General features: G+C 37.6%; 3 protein-coding genes across 7 annotated transcripts; 1 reads left to right on the top strand and 2 right to left on the bottom strand.

The window, feature by feature from the left end:
- Positions 1-1,209: 1,209 nt before the first annotated feature.
- On the bottom strand, positions 1,210-8,225 carry LOC106093031 (uncharacterized protein CG16817). Of its 2 annotated transcripts, none has more exons than XM_059363543.1 (4): positions 8,028-8,225; positions 6,692-6,781; positions 6,371-6,627; positions 1,210-1,477 (listed from the first exon to the last, which is right to left on the bottom strand). In XM_059363543.1, the coding sequence occupies exons 1-4, from the start codon at positions 8,042-8,044 to the stop codon at positions 1,296-1,298; spliced, it is 546 nt and encodes a 181-aa protein (XP_059219526.1). In that variant the 5' UTR covers positions 8,045-8,225; the 3' UTR covers positions 1,210-1,295. The 2 variants fall into 2 exon arrangements, with proteins under 2 accessions (XP_059219526.1, XP_059219527.1); XM_059363544.1 differs by having other exon boundaries at positions 6,692-6,778; positions 8,028-8,223.
- A 2,022-nt stretch (positions 8,226-10,247) lies between these two features.
- LOC106093028 (cytochrome c oxidase subunit 5A, mitochondrial) lies at positions 10,248-11,048 on the top strand. The gene is made up of 2 exons (XM_013259995.2): positions 10,248-10,356; positions 10,440-11,048. Exon 2 carries the CDS (start codon positions 10,441-10,443, stop codon positions 10,882-10,884), a length of 444 nt encoding a protein of 147 aa, XP_013115449.1. The 5' UTR covers positions 10,248-10,356; position 10,440; the 3' UTR covers positions 10,885-11,048.
- A 2,309-nt stretch (positions 11,049-13,357) lies between these two features.
- On the bottom strand, positions 13,358-19,076 carry LOC106093036 (kynurenine aminotransferase). 4 transcript variants are annotated; one of them, XM_013260008.2, is made up of 6 exons: positions 18,993-19,076; positions 18,190-18,383; positions 17,966-18,116; positions 14,415-14,651; positions 13,763-14,360; positions 13,358-13,701 (listed from the first exon to the last, which is right to left on the bottom strand). In XM_013260008.2, exons 1-6 carry the CDS (start codon positions 19,059-19,061, stop codon positions 13,481-13,483), a joined length of 1,470 nt encoding a protein of 489 aa, XP_013115462.2. In that variant the 5' UTR covers positions 19,062-19,076; the 3' UTR covers positions 13,358-13,480. The 4 variants fall into 4 exon arrangements, with proteins under 4 accessions (XP_013115462.2, XP_059219508.1, XP_059219509.1 ...); XM_059363525.1 differs by having other exon boundaries at positions 13,763-14,651; XM_059363526.1 differs by lacking the exon at positions 18,993-19,076 and adding an exon at positions 18,616-18,795 and having other exon boundaries at positions 13,763-14,651.
- Between the last annotated feature and the right edge of the window lie 2,405 nt (positions 19,077-21,481).

Genomic DNA, 21,481 nt, shown 5'->3' with positions numbered 1-21,481 from the left:
TGAATCTAAACTTTTTTCAATTGCGATCGTGATTGAAATTTTTGTCATTTTCAATTAAAAAACTAATTGATTCCATAATTTTTTTAATTGAGTCTAAACTTTTTTTCAATTTTTTAAATTTCATTAAAAAATTAGTTGAATCAATCATTTTTAACTGAATCCGATTTTTTTTATTGCGATCGTGATTGAAATTTTGGGAATTTTCAATTAAAAATCGAATTGATTCAATCAGTTTTTTAATTGAATCTTCTTTTCTTCTTTCTAATTAAAACTTAATTGGATATTTCGACAATTTCAATCATTTTTGTAATTGGATCAATTAAAAAATTAATTGAAAATTGGAAAAAGTTCAATCATTTTTTTAATTAGATTAATTAAAAAACTAATCCGAAATTTCAATAATTTTTTTAATTGAATATGCAAATTTTTTAATTGAAAACTGTTTCAATTTTCTTTTTTAAAAACTGTGATTGATATTATCATTTTCGCGATTGAAGCAGTTTCAATTAAAAAATTAACATGAATGAACATTCCATTATGCAACAGGGGGTAACCAAGTACACCAATTCCTTATATGACTTTTCAGGCAATACTTTGTATTGGTTTTACTTATCCATTTATGAAGTTAAATTATGAATGACCACTATGAAGTTTTGTTATTTGTGTTTCCCTTATATTTCATTAGAATTGATGTTTGTTTTTGTTTGAATATAAATTTACCCACAATCAATTCAATAAATAGTATTATTAAAAATAATTCCTTTATTTACAGGAAACACACAAAAATTAAGGAATATAAATTAAGAAAGCCTTTAAAAAAACCTATGGTATTTAAGATGTCTTTAAGTAACAAACAGAATTTAAAAGGAAAAAAAAAATTAAAATGGGAAACTAAGAAATGCCTAAGGGAAAGACAATTAGAAACATTTGCAAAATATTGATAAGTTTGTTGATGGTGATCGTTTTTTTGTTTTTTGAATGTAAGATGTTATTGAACAATGCTGAAGCATATATGTAAGATTATGCTTTATGTAAGAGTAATTTAAATATAAATATTTTGTTTATTTATATATATATATCTATATAAGAGATTGGTATGTTTTCTTTTTGTTCTCAAGAAACGTGTGTATTTTGTTTTCCTTTCCGATGTCAACATTATGTTTCTGTTTTGTATTGTGAAAATTCCCACAAAAATTGATTTAAAAGCAATTAATGTTCATGCTATTAATATTAAGAGAAGTTGTTTTATGTATATAAAGACTGTTTTTAATGTTTAACATGTTGTGACTGTTAAACTATTTTTGTTCATCTTTCTTTTCTGCATCTTTATTGTCTTCATCATCTTCGTCATTCTGTGATAGACTAGGAATATTATCATCGGAATCGTCATCATCATCCACATTGAAGTCATCGAATCTGTTTTCCATATCACCGCCTTTAAGCATATCATTGAACATGAACTTATCACTTGCGAAATCTAAAAAAAAAAAAATTAAATAAAAAAACATATTTGTTGTTATTAAGCTTCACTGATAAGATGAGCCATTTCTATAAATTTATGCCATATAGGCAAAGAATTTAACTTGTATCTATGTGCTAGTCGTAGCAATGATAGCACTGACATTGTTTAAACAATGCGACCTTTTTAGGGTGTGTCTCCACACATATTCTTAAAATGTGGGAATCATAGTTTTTTTTTTGATAACATTCTAGAATTGATCAAGGGTCAATGTACAAACCAAGATATATTCATTTACAGGTAGTGGCAGTTGCCCAACAACAAAATATTGAGTGCACTATCTGTCAAAATCAGTGATTAGTGCAACTCTGATTTTGTGTTGTTGCTAGTTTCGTTGTTTGTGTGTGTTATAGTTCTTAACTATAATACATACACACAACCAAAACTCGTTGACAGATAGTGCACTTCGCGAGAAAAAATTTTACTCCTGGTAATTATGTCATGGCACAAACCATGTGTTGTACAAATTAACAAATTTTGATAATTTAACTCATCAAAAACGGATTAAATTAATTAATTTTTTGTACCAAGCAAAAGAAAAACATTTTTCTTACAGACCGATTTCTCTTATCTCACCAGAAGCCAAGACGCTTGAGGGACTATTCCTCCAGAGCCTCGTTTGGAAATTTCCATTCACCGAATATCAGCATGAATGTCGTAGATTGCAAACACTTGCCGTGGTTTCAATCAGCCCTGGCCATGTGAAAGGACAGATCTGTCGCGTTAGAGCGTTCGATGCGGTCAGTCAATGCCAAACTTTTTGAGAAGAGCGCTAACACGTCCCTCCAGCTCGCCCTGAAACGCTGAGTCACAAATTATCTGTGCAATCGCCAGTCGTTTGTGGAATATAGGGATACGAAGTCGAAGCCCCTTGGGGTGAAACAGGGAGTTCCCCAAGGTGGTGTGATATCTTTGCCACTGTTTAACTTCTACCTATCCTCTATAACTCCACCCTCCAGATGGCATTTGAGATTGTGATACATGCGGTCCAGGGTGATGACTTCTTTAGTGTTTTTCTTTAAAATTGTTTCCTGTAGCACGAATGAATAGACTTTTTGCCTATTAATGACTAAAATAAAATGTATTTCATTTAAATATTGAAAAGATCCAACACAAACCAGGGACCAAATTACAGAATACGTGATCGAGTACACTTTTGTATCGAATGAGATTTCGTCACGTATCAAATTAATGTATTACCGCTCTCGAAAGCTGTCGTATTAAAATTTTTCAAATGGCTATCGATTATTTTTTGCATCAGGGTTGATTTGAAGCCAGATCCTCCATTTGGGAGGATTTGTTATGCTCTTCGGCAGATCTGATTCTTTTTCCAGCTTCCATAGACTCGCTTGGAATGTCAGTTCTGTCCCTTCCAGCATCCTGCACTTTCGCCCGATTATGCTGCCGGTACATACTCCTCTGTCTCCTTCGTCGTGCACCGCTTTCTCGGTCTGTTTGTGAGCTAAGCAAAGCCATCGCTCACTTTTGCCGTCATCCCATTGCCCTCATCTGCCGATTCGGCTGCGATGAATGTTTCATTGACACCGTCGCTTTCTGAATCCCCGTCAGAAACACCACCTTTACTTAAAGGCTGGAGACGAACTGTACATCCCTCTGGTTTATCCATCTCTTCCTCATTAATTAGTCTGACGACTTATTGTGCGCTTGAAGCATTAATCTCGACTACAGATGCCAATGCACCCACACCTATAGGAGGGGAGGACAACACGCTACGGTCTGACGCCACCACCGCAGATGTTGAGTCTTTGGAGTCCATTTCTGGCCTACTCCAAAAGGCTTTAAAATTTTTTTGTAATAGGTAGTACCTATTCCGAGATACGGATATATATTTTTTTCTTTGAGGAGCGAAATAAAAACACGTCCGCTCCACTCAACGGGGTAACAATCTTCTCGCGATTCGGGGGCTTAAAGGCTGAATCTAGGGTCGGTACATTCACCTGGGAAATCATAATGCCCTAGGCGCCATTGTTTCAATGACATCGGATTCAACCTGAACTTAATTAAAGTTATCCCAAAAATACAAACATGAGTGACAATATTACGAAGATTAACTCTGCAGGTGGTCAACGGTCCAGTACCGTAAATCCACCCGAACCAGCAGGTTCGGCAAGAACACAATATCTGCAGGTCCCAACCTAATGTTATACACAACAAACAAGCACACAACATTCACCATATCTGAACTCAACACACAATATACCGGTCCTACAGGACAACATTGACTTGCACCCCCTGCGGTGGACTCTCGTTGAAGCGATCCAGCTTTATGAAACGGATGAAGAGGATGTCCAGATGGTCTCCTTAGACCCGACAGCAGCTGGAACCTCAATTCCTGGTGGAGCGGTGGGTACCTCGCAGTGGAACAAGCGGAAGGTACAGAAGACGAACGGAAACGGGAAGAAGGCTACAAACGCTCGCTAAAATCAGGCCCAGAAAAAGGCATAACTGTTAAGCCGAGGCCTGCCGCTGGGGCCAGGAAGGGTGGTCAGGAGAGTGTCCTTCCTGCAAGGGTACGTCATTCACAAGCCGCAGCGATCTGGTAATGCGCAGGCGCCTGATGGAAAAAGGCCCAAAAAATTGACCAGCTTGTCATCTGCGCCTGAACTACAGGTAGCTGTCCTGGACCGGAGCAATCCTGAAGGATCAATAACACCCAGAATCGAACTGTGGCCGAAACCATCCTCCTTAGCCTAAGCGCGTTTCGAATCGAGGACTATTCCTAGGTACTTCGCCTCCTTCGACAGCCGCAGGGTGACATAGGTCTGTGCCATTGCAGTGGCCGCAATGGAAATTGTGATAAGGAATTTACCGCCCTTAAAACTCAGAATTTATGTGAACAGTATGGCGGTCGAGATGCGTGGCGGATTGTTTGGAGACCCTGGATAGGCTCCGGGCTCACGATGTGACGCTGACATGGGTTCCTGGGCATGAGGGGATTCCAGGAAATGAGAGGTCGGACGAGTGCTCCAGGAGGGGTTCGTCCGAGCCAGCTGGACCAGTCACCGGTCTTGCCTACCTGCCATTTGTCGCGCATGGGAATGTCGCGCATGGGAATACCCCACAATGACTTCTATAGGAGTTGCCTCAATGAGGATAAAGAGAAGACTATTGACCACTTGCTGTGTACATGTCCGGATCAGTGTTGCCACTCAAGAAAATTATTTCCTTCCAAAATTTAAAAAAAATTCTACTAAACCGAACCAAAACCTACCAAATCTTTCACAAACCAAAAATGGGGTTTATGTTTTTATACCCATTTTTGGCATTTCATTTGGAACAAATCGTATTAAACATTTTCGACGCCGCAAAGTACTAGATCGTGGTTATTCATATAAGATCTAGACATGTCCGTCCGTCTGTTTGTTGAAATCAATATATAGCCTTAAGTTCAAAGATGGCCTATATCTTGATATAGCACCCTTTATACCGATCTCCCGATTAGAAATCTTGAGTTTGGGCAAAGCGCTCTACCGATTTAAGTGTTTCAGAGCAGAAATGCGCTTTTGCTAACCATTTTCGCAGTTATAGTTGCATGTACCCCTCAACATAGCCTTGTTTTCCGATTGAAGGCATTTAACGCAAAGAAACTGCACTTCTTAGACTTTACTAAGAATTTACGAAGCCTTTACAGGCTCTACTTTCTGGGGACCCGTTTGTTCTGTGATTTGGGTGAACTTGCGAACGTACCTCTGGTAGGTCTCCTGAGAGTAAAGGTCCACCATCAAGGGTTCCAAAAACTTGATGGTATTGTAGTGTAATATTTTATAGTGATGTGTCTACATGTTGTTCGATGAAGTATGAGCTCGTTTTAATTGAAAGAATTGCATATTTATTCCAAAATCCTTTTTTCATTTTAAATGTTTCGTACGATTCACACGATGTGTCCAATTTTCAGAGTTGTCACATTTTAATGTGAATGAGAGAACGACCCTCACCCATGTCATCTGAAGAAGTTGACCTTCCCCGGTAAACCGGAGAAGTTATGACCACCCAAACCTACTCGACTCAGATTCTAATCCCTCTGCACGCATCTCACCTTAGTACCTTAGTCGTAGGGTTTCTAGATCTGGATATTTAGCTAAACCACAACAAAAGACAAAAGATGGAACAAAATATACTGTTACAACTCAAATACATGAAACACTTTTGATGCTTAAATTTGTACTTTTTGTATTTCCTTTAAAAAAGAGCAAATCGGTGGAAGTTGTTTTTTTTAGATAAACCGCTTTTGTTTTCTAATCCAACATTTGAAAGTTTCTAAAGACAGCAATTGAAAGAAATTTTCTCTAAAATAAAATTTACTAGAAAATTTTCCTAAAGTCAACATTTTCCCTAAAGGCAAAATTAAAAAAAATAAAATAAAGAAATTTTCCCAAAAGACAAAGATATTTTCCCATAAACCAAAATTTCAAAAACAAAAAAAATAAAAAAGAAGTTTCACTACAAACAAAGTTTTTGGGAAGTTTCCCTTAAGACATTTTCTCGAATGACAAATGCCTTTTGACTCTCACTCAATTTTACCACAAAATTGAATTACAATACGATTCGAAAGAGTGAGAATGAATAAATATAAATAAATTAATAAAATGAATAATATAACTTTTCTGGCTTTCTATGCATTGAATTTAAAGTTGATTGTTTTCTTAGCTTAAAGACTTTGGTCAGTCGCTAGAACATACAACAGGGTTATAACAATAGACCTACTAAACTTATGCGGCAACCAGCAATTCAATAATGCCTACAGTGCCACACAATGCCCATACCCGTCAACTTTTATATATCTGCGCTATTCTCCAAATACTTTTATGTAATACAAAAGTTAAAACCTACCATCTTCGTCGTCGGATTCATTTTTCCATTTGGTGAAGTTAGCTTTAAGGAAGTGCAATTTGGTTTTATCATTGGTTAATGATTTCCAATATGGACCAGACTCTTTTTTGTAGATGGTAAATTCAAGGCAACGTCCAATGTTTTTACTCGTCACTTTCTCTGGATTGATGGGATGCAAAAAATTCAATGTGACTTCATATTTCTTATCGGCCTCCAAGGCATTGGTGCCCTTAAATGTGAAACTATTTTCTGTAACACTGAAAGAAAAGAAAGACATGATCTTAATGCCTAATATATCCTCTAAAAATGGTGCGTATTTACCTGTGCTCGATGTCCTTGCATTCCACATCAATTATAACAAAGAGCAAATCATTTCTTTGAGCCCAAGAGACTGGTGGTGGTACTGTGCTGCTAAGACAAACGAAAAAAAAAATTAAATTTTACTGTTGTAAAAGTGTCATCCCTATTCAAACCTATTCCCTTTTCAATGCCCACAATTCTATTGTATACCATCGATCACATAGCATATGTCTAAAATAGTAGTTCCTTTAGCTATTATCGTCATTGCTGTAGGGCTTTCTTGATCATAGACTATTTTTGCAACAAATTAACTCTAATCTCTGCGAAACTTACAGTGTATATGACTTCATTCAGATTATTCTAAAAAATTGCTTTTGCTTAGAAAACTAGCTTTTGACTTGTTCAGAAGATAACCACAATGGAATGTAAGTAAATGTAGCCCAACGATATAATATATAAAATTTGACCAACGCATTATGCCACTATCCAAAATTAAGGTATCATGCCATCTCTTGGACAGACTTTATTAACTCAATATTCGTTATTTCATGCAAATGATATATGAATACAAGTGTTAATATAATTAAAATATGCCAAAAAGAGTGAAGGGCTTTGAAAGAAGTACATAGCGTTCAACTTAGAGGTATCTATCATACCATTAACACCGGTCCACTTTTACCTTCTGAAGAACAAGCCCTTTTGTTCTTGGTAGAGGATCCAACATACATTTTTTTTTGTCATGGCAACACTGTTTGCACAACTGACTGAAATAGCGGCACAATACCAAACACCATAGCGAACACACTTATAAAGAGCCACACACAAATCAAAATGCCATTCGAGAATATGCCAAATGACACAAACATAACCTCAACCTGTAATTTTATATCAATTTTTGTTAATATTGAACAAATATCTCTGAATCACCCATGGAAAATAAAATCCTATATAAATGACAGGAAATGTAACTCGACAATGAAATCTCATAGCGCCATGGGACAACAACAACAATGATCATAAGTATATAAAAATAGAGCAAAATCAATAAATGAAGCCGGGCCGTGAACACGCGTTTATCTTATAAATTTGTGATGAAGGCTATTTGTGATAGCAGAAAAAAATTAAATATAATTCTTTGATATTACGCCATGTTACATGATTCTCAATGAGATGCAGTGTATATTGATTACTGCAATGCCCAAGTAATAGTTATTAGACCACCAATTAGAGTTTAGTAACCTACCGCCCTGATTAGTGTATGTGCATTTCAATTATCATGCAAAGCGACGCACAAAGATCCCTCGTTGGGTGGTTAATTATGATTCTATTCGAAGTGTGTGTTGCATTTAATACATACCCTGCAGTAGGAGCCATTTTTATTTAACAGAAATTATATTTTGTGGTGTTATTTGAGAAATTTCCAAAGTCTTTCTTCTTTTGCCCAAAGGTAACAAAAAAAAATTCAACGCCTTTTTGTTAAAATGGGGAAGAAATGAATTTGCACCCCGTCCGACAGAGTTACCGAGTAAGATATAACTTGCTGTCACGAATCACCAGAGTTTCCAGCTCTTTGTTTTTTGTAGTACCCAAGACATCGCTTGTTGTATGGCTCCATCTTAAATATGAACGTACGAAATTAGCGACAGTCAAAACAATAGCCATGGTAGATTTGTACAAGATAATGTCACTAGTCATGGCTGAATACAGGATTCACTAATAGAAGGTTAGGTCACATGTAAAAACATAAAGTGGATAGGCCCCATAAACATCATTAAGGATGTCAAATCTGACGATTGAAAATGTCATCATATAGGAGAAAACGTAAACAAAGAATGAATGTAAAAAGAGAACAAGTTGACATCCTCAATGCCAAGTACTGTCAAATATTAAAAAAAAAGTATATCGGCTGATCGCTTGGCTTAACCTTATTCAGTGAATCCTGGGCTGAATACAAGGCGGCTTTAAAAAGGTGATTTCTCGCAAACAGCTGTTAACAGCCGGCCAGGTTTGACGGTATTAAGATGTCAGATTTTTGGTTGCATTTTCTTTGTTGTTATCTTCTGTCTCACATATTCTTTTGGGTTGGTATTCTATTCTGCTTTCGGAATAGTCGCGGAAATCCTTAATTTTTCCGCGAGCTGAATTTGACAGTTATGTGCTGTTTTTTATTTTCATACCAACAGACGTTTTTAACTGCACTTATTGTTTTATTGAAAATAAAATAACAAGAGGATAAAACGAACCATTGAAATCAATAAAACAAAAATGATGTCAAGCGTTGCCACTAAATTTTTTTGCCATTTTCCTCACTATAAACTGTGTACTACTTTTCACCTATTTTCCTTCTTTTTGTATGTTTTTGTATGGAGTTTGACAGCATTCCGCCTGAAAAGCTGAACAGAATACTCAGCTTTACTCATATACCCCTATGTATACACACACGCACACAAATTTTTTTGTGTGTGTTGGCGAAACGTCAATCAGCTTGATGACAAGACGATGGATTGTACCATATGATTTGTGGTTGTTATATAAATGAGATCACCTTTAATTTTTTCGCTATGACCTTCTTGGTTTTATCTTTTTTTTTTTGTTGGCTATGGCTGTTTTAATAAGGTGGTCCCACGCGAACAGATGTTAACAGCCGGACAGGTTTCACGGTATTAATATGTCAGATTTTTGTTAGCATTTTCTTTTTTGCTATCTTCTTTCTCCCAAACAAATTTCTTTGTGTGTGTTGGCAAAACTTCGATCAGCTTGATGATAAGATGGTGGATTGCAGCCTTTGATTTATGGTTTTTGTACGAATGCGACCACCTTTAATTCTTTCGCCATGTTTGTGGCCTTGTGAAAGTAGTAACAGCTTATTGGACCATTAAAACAAGTATAAATGATGATTGTAAACCTACGTGATGACTATGAGCATCCACAGGTTGGAAGTATGAAGCTCTGCTGATAGCTTCCGCTCGCGTCTATAGGTTGAGCATAGTGGAATGCTCTCTATACCGAGTAGCTGCAACTGTGGATAAGCAGGGCATTCAGTGGAGAGTCTAAGTGAAAGGCCTGACCACTCCGGCTCTTTCTTGACGAACTCTATTCTTCGACAGTATATAAACAAAAGTCAAACGACAACACACAACAACGACAACACCAATCCCATAGCAACCAGATTGACCCGATGAAGTCCTTCATTAGATAGGGCTGTCACCCCCAGTGTACAACACTAACAACAACTACTCCAACAACAGGAATAACAATTATAAAGTCAACAGCATTGAAGCGGAGTTGATTTGTGATCATTGCGTGAGCATTTAATTACATTTGCAATTGATTGAAGCGCCGACATGTCGCCGCTATTTGTTCATATAACTCAGTACTACCTCTACGGAATGCAATCGCATGTTCTTCGGCACCTTTTTTTTATAATGCATTTTGACAGCTATTCGGTCGAGAGGTCGAAGTGAGTCTAGGTTTTGGTAGTTGCGCTACGACCCAACCTCTATAAATCTACCTTGTATCTTGTACAATTACGTTGAATTTATCGACAGATGTCGACGACTTGGCACACAATTTAGACTATTCGTGTTCCATTCCATTGATCCCTTTGTCAGTTTTTGACATTTGCTTTTATTCGTCGATATTCCCATATTCTGTGTGGAAGAAAACGCGAACTACAGCCTATTCAGGTAGACTCAGCGATTACTTAACCATTTTTCTATTAAATTTTGTTAATTATTTGATATTTTTAATATTTAATCTTTTCGCACAGAATGTTCCGTCTTGCTGCAAGCCAACTTGCTAACATTGCTCGTAGCTCCATCGGCGTAACCAGCCGTGTTGGTGTTGTACGTGCTGCCCATCACGAAATTCCTGCCGAGGAATTCGATAAGCAATACGAGGACTACTTCAGCCGCAGCGACATCGATGGCTGGGAGGTGCGCAAAGGCATGAACGATTTGTTGGGTATGGATTTGGTGCCTGCTCCAAAAATTGTCGACGCTGGCTTGAAAGCTTGCCGTCGTGTTAATGACATCGCTTTGGCCATCAGATGGTTGGAAGGTGTTAAAGACAAGTGCGGTGACAAGACCTCTGAAATCTATCCCTACATCTTGAACCACGTTCGTCCCACACTCACCGAACTGGGCATTCCTACTCCCGAAGAGCTGAACTATGATAAGCCAGAATTGGCTCTTAAATCAGTGTTCGACATGTAAATTTTTTTTGTGTTAATGAGGGTGAAATACAAATCAAACTTCTTTAGTTTAATTATATGAGAACTACCAAATAATTTGTGAATATTTGATAGGCGCTTTCTGTGGATGGGAGTTCTTAATACTTTTTCCTAGGAAAAATAAAGCGCCCGGCTGTCGAAAGAGAATTTGTTTTGTTTCTTGCTTATGTAATATTCGATGGTGAGTGTTAGTTTGTGTGTGCCTCTCCTCAAGTGGTAGCTCGTCGAGCAATATCTACAAAAGTAAGGTTATGTTTTGATTATGACAAAGAATGTTTGCTGGTAGATAAAAGGAATTATCGAAAGGCTCATTTGTAAGTATGTACATATGATATGAAGTAGGTCAAACATTTTAATTTTATGTTTCAAAAATTACAGTTTTCTACCTCCGGTTAGTCAATTTGTAGTAGTGACATTTTTTTGCAGAAAAGTTTATCAAACTTTCCTTGTTTTGAAAGTGCTACCGGTTTCTTGTTGGCTTTTTTTATACTAAAAATATAAATTTTTGCAATTTTGTCGTTAAACATTCTACCATGAAACAGCTTCCCGTTGTTTCTCATCGAAGAATGCTTTTTGATACAATTTTAAGCTCATGATAAGCAATTTCCTTTCATTTGCCAAGTCCAAACCGCAGAGCTATAAACTTAAATAGAGAAGTTTACACGGCTGTTTACCTAAGGTATATATCTCATAAGTGTCGCCACATAAAATTGTTTTCTGCTGCTTTCGGCGGGATACCAAAAATACACCCAGCTTATAAACAGAAAAAAATCATTCGGGACAAAACACATTGCGAAAAATTTGGTAAACAGTCAAAAATCTCACTCTATCAGATTCCGGTATGTTAACCCTATTGGAAATGCTTCTATATGTGGAATTGAGTTTTTTATTCGATGGTACATTTTCCTTATTTTTTTTGGCATTCTTCAGTCAAGCACGTTTCCACGACTTTAACGGTTAGTTCTTCCATTTCCGAACTTCTAAAGCTGTCACAAGCGAATGATACTCAGTAGCATTGCTACTAGCAATCTTTCTGAAAATTTTCACCGACAGCTTCCAAAACCTTATTTTCCATTATATGCTCATTTAAAATACCATCTATTGAATATTTCAAACTGGAATATTGTCTCATAATGCGTACGCTACTTCCGAGCGTGTCTTTTCATGATGAGAACGCAGTATTCCCCAGGATTCGTTGGCACTTCCAGCCTTTTTTATGAGCATAAGTGGATTATCTTCCACGGATAAACCAATGATGACCGTGGCTTCCTCATCCTTTTTCTTCCAAATTGCGTCTGGTTTGGAAATGCTTCTACAAAATCGTATTAAGACAAAATCAACCAATTCAACTCCGTACCAACTATGGGAAGATAAGAAGCCCAATGTAAGGAATTTTAAGATTTTCGGTTCAAAGGCTCACGTTTATATACCAAATGAGAAACGGCGAAAATTGGATAACAAATCGGAAGTTTTGACTTACATGGGTTATAATGAAAATTCTAATGGGTATTGATTTGTGTATCCCGATAGCCGAAAAGTAACTATTGGGTTGTCCAAAAAGTAATTGCGGATTTTTTAAAAGAAAGTAAATGCATTTTTAATAAAACTTTATGAATGATCTTTAATCAAATATACTTTTTTACACTTTTTTTCTAAAGCAAGCTAAAAGTAACAGCTGATAACTGACAGAAGAAAGAATGCAATTACAGAGACACAAGCTGTGAAAAAATTTGTCAACGCCGACTATATAAAAAATCCGCAATTACTTTTTGGGCAACCCAATATTAGCAGAGATGCAAAATTCCTGTATGAATGGAAAGTTTTTGAAACCAAAGATATCGTTGAAAATAAAAGTTTGAAAATACCTTTAGTTTGAAAATAGATTTATGAGTTTTGAGGATTATGTGGGTTACCTGTGCTTATTAATAACGTCAGTTTGTTGTTGGTTTAGCCTCATTTCCATTTGGAGGTGGCGATCCTTGTCAAGCTTCTGTAGGTGAGCAAGCGCGTTCCGACCAAAACTCGCCCTATCATATCGAGCATCATAGGCACTCAGCATTTATACAAGAGCGCCGGTGCCGCCCGATCTCTCACTGAGACTCTCGGCTTGATACCGTTGATTGGCCAAGATTGCCGTTCCAGCTACTCCATATGGAATATTCCACCATCCGCAATCTGAGGGCGTGCCCCGAAGCTCGCAGCTAAGCTTCTCGTGGCAGCGGTGAACACCACACAGATCGGACTTTAAAGTTCCATCCTGTGTGTGTGGCGCTCACAGCTAGCTCGTGCCGTGGCATCAATGTGTTTCTAGCTGGCTTGAGTGGATAACCACCAAAAGATATTCTGATGTTCTTGCCAAGATTAGAACTTAAGTGCAGCTTCATAGGCAATTTCTATATCACTTCACTTCTTCCTTCTATACCATTTGAGACCGTTCAAATCATATTCGCATCTCATATGGTATTTTTGCTATAATCATTTCATGTATCTAATACAATTTTATTACAAAATATAAATTCGCATTTATATTCTAACTAAAAGACAAAAAACTTCTACGCTTTCACAGTTGAAAGCTCAACTTAATTATTTTTTAATTTCTCCAACAATTGGGAAGCTTTCTCCAGATTGCCCTGCTTCTTAATGAAACAGTAGCGCACAAAATTTTCACCCAAATTCTTATGTTGCTCATTGTAAAATGCACTTGGGGGAATGCCCTGCAAACCCATATTCTTGGTCATCCATTTGGTAAATTTGTAGTCCCGATATTTATCCTGCTCCGAGTTGATGTCGATTTTTTTCTCTGTAATAAATCAAAAATTATCTGAGATAAAAAAACTCTTGCATAGAACAACTAAATCTACCCAATTGAGTCCAATCGGCCAACATGAAATAACCTCCCTCTGGCACGGTGGGCTTCATGCCAGCCTCAGTTAGGAATTTTGCCATATAGTCTCTTTTGCCTTGCAATTCTCTGGGCAAGCTGTGAAAGAAACATTCCGGACTATCCAAACGAGTCATTTCCAGTTCGAAACCTCTGGCCACCGCTTCCTGCAAGGGGGTGGGACAAGTGTAAACTGAATTTTGATGAACCATTTGCAAATTTCTTATTAAATTTGCTGGTCCATAAGCCCACCCTGTCTTCCAACCTGTAACCGAAAAAGTTTTCCCAGCCGAACCAATGGTTATGGTACGCTGCCACATATCGGGTAGTGTGCAAATTCTTATATGCTCATTGCCATCGAACACCATCCATTCGTAAACCTCGTCCGACAAGCAGAGGACATTCCATTTTTTACACAAATCAGCAATGAGTTCCAGCTCCTTGCGATTGAAAACTTTACCAATGGGATTGTGTGGAGTATTTAAAATAATCATTTTAGTTTTGTTGTTGAACATTTTCTTAAGTTCCTCCTCGTCCAATACCCAGTCAGCAGAGGAAATGGTACCCTCGGTTTTAGTCTGCAAGAAAGCAGGGTGAATTAATTTCATAATGAACAGTTTAGTTGAACTTACAGGTTTCAGTGGAATAAACCTTGATATACCTCCAGCCATTTTAACCATGGGCTCATAACAATCAAAGAATGGCTCAATGATGATGACTTCATCCCCGGTATCAACATGGCCCATTATGGATGAATATAAGGCCTCATAAGCGCCGGACGTTATGATAATTTCATTTAGGGGATTCAATTCTCGTTTTAGCAGCTTAGAATACAATTTGCCAATGGCTTGTACAAGACGCATATGTCCCTAGAAATATATAAAATAAAGTTAAGCATATATAGAAAACATTGATAATGTAGGTCATAGTGGACCAAAATTGTTGTTGTACCTTCTCACAGGAGAGAGGTACAACTACGAGCTGTCTAAGAGGAGAGAGCTCGTCGCAGTTCATAGAACAGTATACTGACAGGTCTGAATGTTATTCCACTGCATGACGCTGAGTTGGTGAGTCCATACAAATTTATAACTGACCGATCAATTGTTTTGTATGTAGCCCAAAAGGCTCCATTGTTGTTGTTGTTGTACCAGTTTGTTGTGTTCTATCTTTCGTCTGCTTCTGTCAAGTATCCAGATCAAGGAACTCTGCGACTAAGATGGGGTGAGTTCAGAGGGAACTGGGTCTGGCTCGGCAGTTAAACAGGTGATGTGTGTCTGTTGTCTGAGGCGGCAGTCCTTGCCGATGAAAGACTCCATCGGGCCAATCCAGTACGTACAACCGGCTGCCATGGGATTTATGGAGGTGGTCCACATGAGAACTGAGGGGACAGCCCGTTGCAGTTCGAAGGGCGGCATTCTGATAGATCTAAATATTATTCCACTGCGTGTCACAGAGCTGACGACACCACATTGGCGGTGCAGAACTTACCATAGACCGGTCTAATGCTTTGTATGTGGTCAACAAGGTTTCTTTGTTGTTGTAGCAGTGTGATGTACACTGATGATGGGGCGAGAGCCCTAGCCGATAAAGGACTTCATCGGGTCAATTCGGTACGTACAACCGGCTGCCATGAGATTGAGGTCAGCACCTCAAGTGCAGCCGGCAAGTGACTTGTAGATCTTGTTTCTTCTTTTGGCTTTTTCGCAAATTGCTGTGGCGCCGAATGCTTTCGATAAGTCCAGTGCCTCGAGGACCATCCTATCATATGGCCTAGGCTGATTGAAGCCGCGACAAATGTATGCGGTGATGTCCATCGAATGGAAATTCTCCAACGAGGCTCGGGAGCAGTAGTGATCAATCTGCTCATCTTCCAGACTTCGACAACTACAAGAGTGTTTAAAGGCAGGTTTAGGACAGTTGTAAAGTACTCAACTCCAGGTAGATCCAGATTCGCCCAAACTCGGGTCCTTTCCAGGCATCAGTAGCGGGATCACTCTGCTCATCTTCCAGACATCGGCAACTATAAGAGTTTTCAAAGACAGGCTAAGGACAGTTGTAAAGTACTCAACTCCAGGTAGATTCTTCAGCATCAGTGTAGAGATTTCGTCGGGGCCCAACGCCTTGGATGATTTGGCACAACAGATGACATTCCTTACTTCGCCCACGGTAAATTGCGATGACTGTCCATCGGCTCGGAGAAGATGCGTACGACGAATGTATCTTCTCCTAGCCCTGCCACTCTCGGGATGCACAATAAATTGACGGTTGAACGACCTGGCGCATCTCTTCGGATCAGTTACAGTGACTGAGGTCCTGCCATCTCGTCTACCGGATTCAAGAGTGACTTAACAGTATAACATAGCTTGCCTAAACCGGTACCTAAGTTATATTGCTCCAAATGTTCTAGGCACAAATTACGCAATTGTTCGTTGACTACCCTGTCTATTTCCAGATTCATCTCGTTGTACGAGTAAGTGTTCTGTCGAATGGGTACCTCGGAAAGTTGAGGAAATACTCTCGAGATGCTCAATAAACTGACGGTTTTATAACTGGACGCTTCTCTTCGGATCAGTAGCTTTTACGACGCCAAAAGTGACGGGGGTCCTGTCATCCTTCTAGCAGGGGTTAGAAAGTTAGTTACAGTGGACTACAGCTTGCCAAAACCGGCACCTAATATACATTGCTTCAAGTGCTCGATCGACAAATTCCGCTTACGTTCGTTTTCAGATTCAGAGGGATAGGAGCAGCGTATTTCATAATGCTCATCTGTGAATACCATTGCCTGCGCCGGGAAGTTGGGGTATTAGTGCGGCCGGTATAGAGTGAGCGGATGTTGCGTTAATGGCATCTCGGAATTTCTCCTCAGCAAAACTTACATCAGAGGGTGGTGGTAGCTCATTGAAGCGGATATTAGTGTATTCTCTGAAGCTATCCCAATCGGTTTGTTTTTTGATTGATATACATTCGGCGTTCAGAGGTTATGAAATATGGTCCCAATATGGATCCCAATGAAATGATGGCTTGCCAGGAGATGACATTTGATAGGCCTGGGGCATCCTCATTCACTGTTCCAAAGGTGAAACAGCCAGGAAACCACTGCTTTTGCGGCATGGTAAACGTTGGGAGGGGTCAAACAATCCTGCGACGCTTTTTACTCTTTTCTGACTACGTTGAAACTGCAACGTTGTTCGTATGACTATCGGATGCGTTTTGGGACTCAATGTCACTTTTTTCCCTTGAAAACAAATTTCTTTTAAGTACTAGCATGGACCAGTACTTCTCCCAAGACAAAAATTTAACACTGTGGTGAGAGGCCTTGGGCGGAAAAGGGATTCAAACAATCAATACCAAGGGATTGTTTTACATTCGCTTTCGGTAAAATGCAAATTTGCCCATGAACACTCTAATAAGTGCAACTGCAACAGGGGCAAACTTCTCACTTAACAATGAGTGCTATTAAATCAAGTTTAAGCTCAATGATTAGGGGCCTCATTTTAATTGCAGAGTACGAACGGCGTGCCACAGGGCGACACCTCCTTGGGTAGAAGTTTTCGCATTCGCTTTCGTTGCTATTGTTTAACCAAATAATAGCCATAATAAGGACCAAATGTGTAGAAATCGAGTAGACACACGCATTCCCTAGCACCTGCAACTATTTTCTGATTTATATAAAATTTTGCGTGTTTGGTTTGGCTTCTAACACACCCATATTTACAGGTTGACTGAATGCCTCACAAGTCGCCTTACAAATGCCACTGCTTATCATATATTTCTGATCATTTCGTCAAGTTTCAAACCATGATGTTGAGCATCATAAGCACACATGCTAACTTATAAGTTATTGTGGCCAGCTCTATAGGCGAATAAAAAACGTAAATGTTGTTGTAGCTGTACCCAAAACGGCAGTCCTAGCCTATGAAAGACTCCATCGGGCCAATCCGATACGTACAACCGACTGTTTGTTAATACGATTAAAGAGATGTTGAAGGGTTTTTGCATAATTTTACAGCTTTATAGGTTTTTGTTATTGTCTAGACCAATGTAGTCACGCCTTATCAATTGCCTAATCTATTTCTATTTAGTTGACCACCGTTTTTTGGTTGACAATCTATGAGAACTTATTTATACTTCAACTTGTTAAACTAAACAGGCGAAGGTTACATTTAGCATTCATTTTACTTACAAATCCTCTTGTGTATTGATGAAGTAGGGGGTTAGAATCTTTAGCTATATCTGCCAAAGCATTGGTGACATATTCCGGTGCGGCATCATCTGGAAAACCTTGGCCCAAATTCAAGGGTTTATATTCCATAGCCAAGGCAATGTACTCATTCCTGGTATGTATTAAAGAAAAATAATTTCAATTACCACAAAAATCAACTTTTATAAAAAAAAAACAACAATTACCAAACACTTGGTGCGCTTCCTTGTAGTCTTTTAGGTAAATCAAATTTCTCCATGGTTGATCCGCCTGAGCTATAGTCACGTTGATTTCTATAGTCTACTAGTTGCTGCGAAACTAAAATCAAACGATGGGACAAGTTTTGTTGGCAATGGGTTCTACTTAGTAAGCCACACTTATTAAAAAGTTGCTTAAACATCTGTAGAAAAAAAACAGAAAATGGAAGCAAATCCAATAAAACAATAACAAAAACAAAGAGTTTATAGAATAAAGATCAATTAAAAAGTTCCACATACACAAATCGTATTCAAGCAAATATTGATAACTGAGCAAGTTTCAGTTGCAGTTGTAAATGTTAACACTCTACTCACAACTTTGTGGCTTTCTCAGAGATAAGATGTAGAAGAGCGCTAAACATTGATATGACTTACATTTAGTTGTCAATTTAAACTAGTATCACAATTAATTAAATGCACTTGTGGTTGTTGTGGTCTGCAAAGCTAAGGAACAATAATTCCAATTGTATTTTATCGAGCTTTTCGTATTGTTATTGCATAACAATTAAGAGACGTATTTGCAGAACGCGACCTGCCAAATGCGAAACGTCGTCACTATACATTTGTGTATATAAACAATTGAATTAAACATATTAACAAAAATAAATTTACCGACGATTTTTGATTCGTTTTGAGCAGACGGTTCTTTTTATCGTTCCATTTTTATTTTCCTACTAATTTGGCTTGTTGTTCAATATGAAGTACTTATTTTTTAATTTATAATTTTATTAAATAATTAAATTTTAACTTACAACAAACTTATTGTAATTTTTACTTTTTGCAATTAAACAGCTGATAATGCCAAAAAATAATGTTGCCATATTGCCGGCTAAATTGTTTTGTATATGGGGATATTTGCAGCGAAGGATTTTATTCCATTCACATTCATTAACAATGCACAGGGTGGTTCACACTTAAAGATATGTAAAACCATGTCAAGAAATTGTTAGATGATAAGAAAAAGTGCTGCCCAAAAATCTCAATAATTTGGATGGAGATTTTCTGCAAATCTCCTCAAACAAGTAGATTTGCTCACATTGAAAATGTATGGGAAACTTCGTTGAAAACACAAGATATCCGAAATCTCGTTGCAAATCTATTTTTGCTCCAAGTTGAAACATAATTTTAAGTCACTTGCAAAACATTAAGTGGATAGGCCCCATGAACATCATTAAAATTGCCAAAATCTGCCTATTGTGAATGTTGTCAAATGACAGAAAAATGTTTTTCTTTTACAAAATTCAGCATATTGCACATCCACCCATTATTTTTTTATTTCACATCTTTCCAAATACGGCTTGAAATGTATGAATTTTGTGTAGTTTTATGAATTCAATTTGAATAGGAACAAACGAACATTGAAAGCAAGTAAGAAAAACGTCAACAATGACAAGCTTAATGACGAAAATTCAAAAAAAATTATGTCGGCTGATCGTTTGGCTTAACCTAGGATTCACTGAATAAGGTTATTTTATTTTCTGAATTTTGCCATTTTAAGCCCTATAAGAGCTCATTTAATTAAATTACAATAAGCACTATTCTCAAACATAAAACTTCTTGAAATAATTTTATGAAATATAAAAATAGGTAACTTAAGCTAAATTATAAGATAATTTGCAGTGTGTAAATTTCTATAAAATCTACCAATTTTCAACAACGATTGTGTAAAATTCTAATATTCAACAAGGAGTTATTTAAATTTATTATTATTGTTTTTTAAACGATAAACAGAACCAAAAAGAAAAAACGAAAGGAAAACATTAAAAAAAATAAATAAAAGAGAAATCGTCCTATTGTATCTCATCAAAGTGTCGAAGCAGCTTTTTTCGATATGTATCATTGGCATAATTGAAAACACGCAATGAATTAGGAAATAAATTAAAATGACGTCCTATTCTTATAGAAAACATCCCATCCATATGGGGTACAACTCTTGGTATGAGTATTTGATTAACTCGAGTAAAGTGAGAAAATGAGAACATATTTACGAGAAATATTGGATGACGGGATTTAAAGATTTTTTAGAACATAAATAAGATTTCTACATTTAACAAAATCATTGATGGAACAACCAAGAAAACTTTTAATAAACGGGGAAATATGATCTAATAACCTGCAGGAAAAATGTAGCGTACTACACTAATTAAAGCAGGTTTAACCTTCAACATGTTACTTGCAGTGGTGCCAGAATATACCTCAGTGCAGGAGATGTGGCATTATAAGTTCTTGAACCAGTCGTTCCTTAATATATCGAGGTAATACCAACTATGTGCTATAAAGTTGGCGCAAGCCAAGAGTTATCTTGGCGACAACATTATCAATGTGCAAATCGAATGACAATTTATCATCCAAAAGTATACCCAAGCACTGAATATTATGGACAAATCCTATTTCATCCCCACTATTCACCAGCCTCACGCCTGGAGTATCATTCGTTCCGAAAAATAGAGCCTTAGTCTTTAACGGATTCACAGAGAGACGATTCGCAGACATCCATGAAGCCAAGCAAGGCAAGCAAAATCAATCTTCGATTGAAGAACGTTCAAAGAGCGACGGTTACCTACAAACACTAACTGAACATCGTCCGCCTATGCATATGGGGTACACCAATTCTCTATGGACTTAAATAAGTCGTTCAAAAACAAAATAGATAGGAGGGGACCGAGTACAGATCTCTGAGGAACTCCGCTTTTAACTGGCAGCGTAGATGAAGCTATAAGCTAAAAGCAACATGGACGTCCCTCTACCCTCCCCGAATCCGCATTGGCAATCATGTTAAAGCGAACTGTGGTCAATGTAGGTTACAAGCTGTTTCTTCAAGACATGTTCCACTACCTTCGAAAGCATCGGCAGTAACACTATAGGTCTATATTCCGATACATTAACAGTGCTGCTCTTTTTCCTTATAGGGTTAATCCTAGAAATCTTCCAGCTGTTTGGAAATGTGGAGGTCATGGTTATGTTATTAACCAAAAAAAGAAGAAAATCGGAAATAAATGGGAAAATTATCGTAAAAAACTTCACCGGGAACCCGTCGTACCCAGCGACATTAGATTTAACTAACATAAAAGCATCAAACAATTCATTGGGAGTAATGCTGCTAAAAGAAAAGTTGTCATTAGCAGCGATTGGTTGTCTACAAATGACCAAGTGATCAGCCAACACACAATTTTTTGAATTTTTGGCAGTATTTGGAACTGAGGATGTCAACTTGTTCTCTTTTTACACTTATCCTTTGTTT

This window comes from Stomoxys calcitrans, chromosome 2, assembly GCF_963082655.1.
Source record: "Stomoxys calcitrans chromosome 2, idStoCalc2.1, whole genome shotgun sequence".
Classification (NCBI taxonomy): Eukaryota; Metazoa; Arthropoda; class Insecta; order Diptera; family Muscidae; genus Stomoxys; species Stomoxys calcitrans.
The sequence above is the reverse complement of the archived record's forward strand: the minus strand, read 5'-3'. Positions and strand labels throughout refer to the sequence as shown.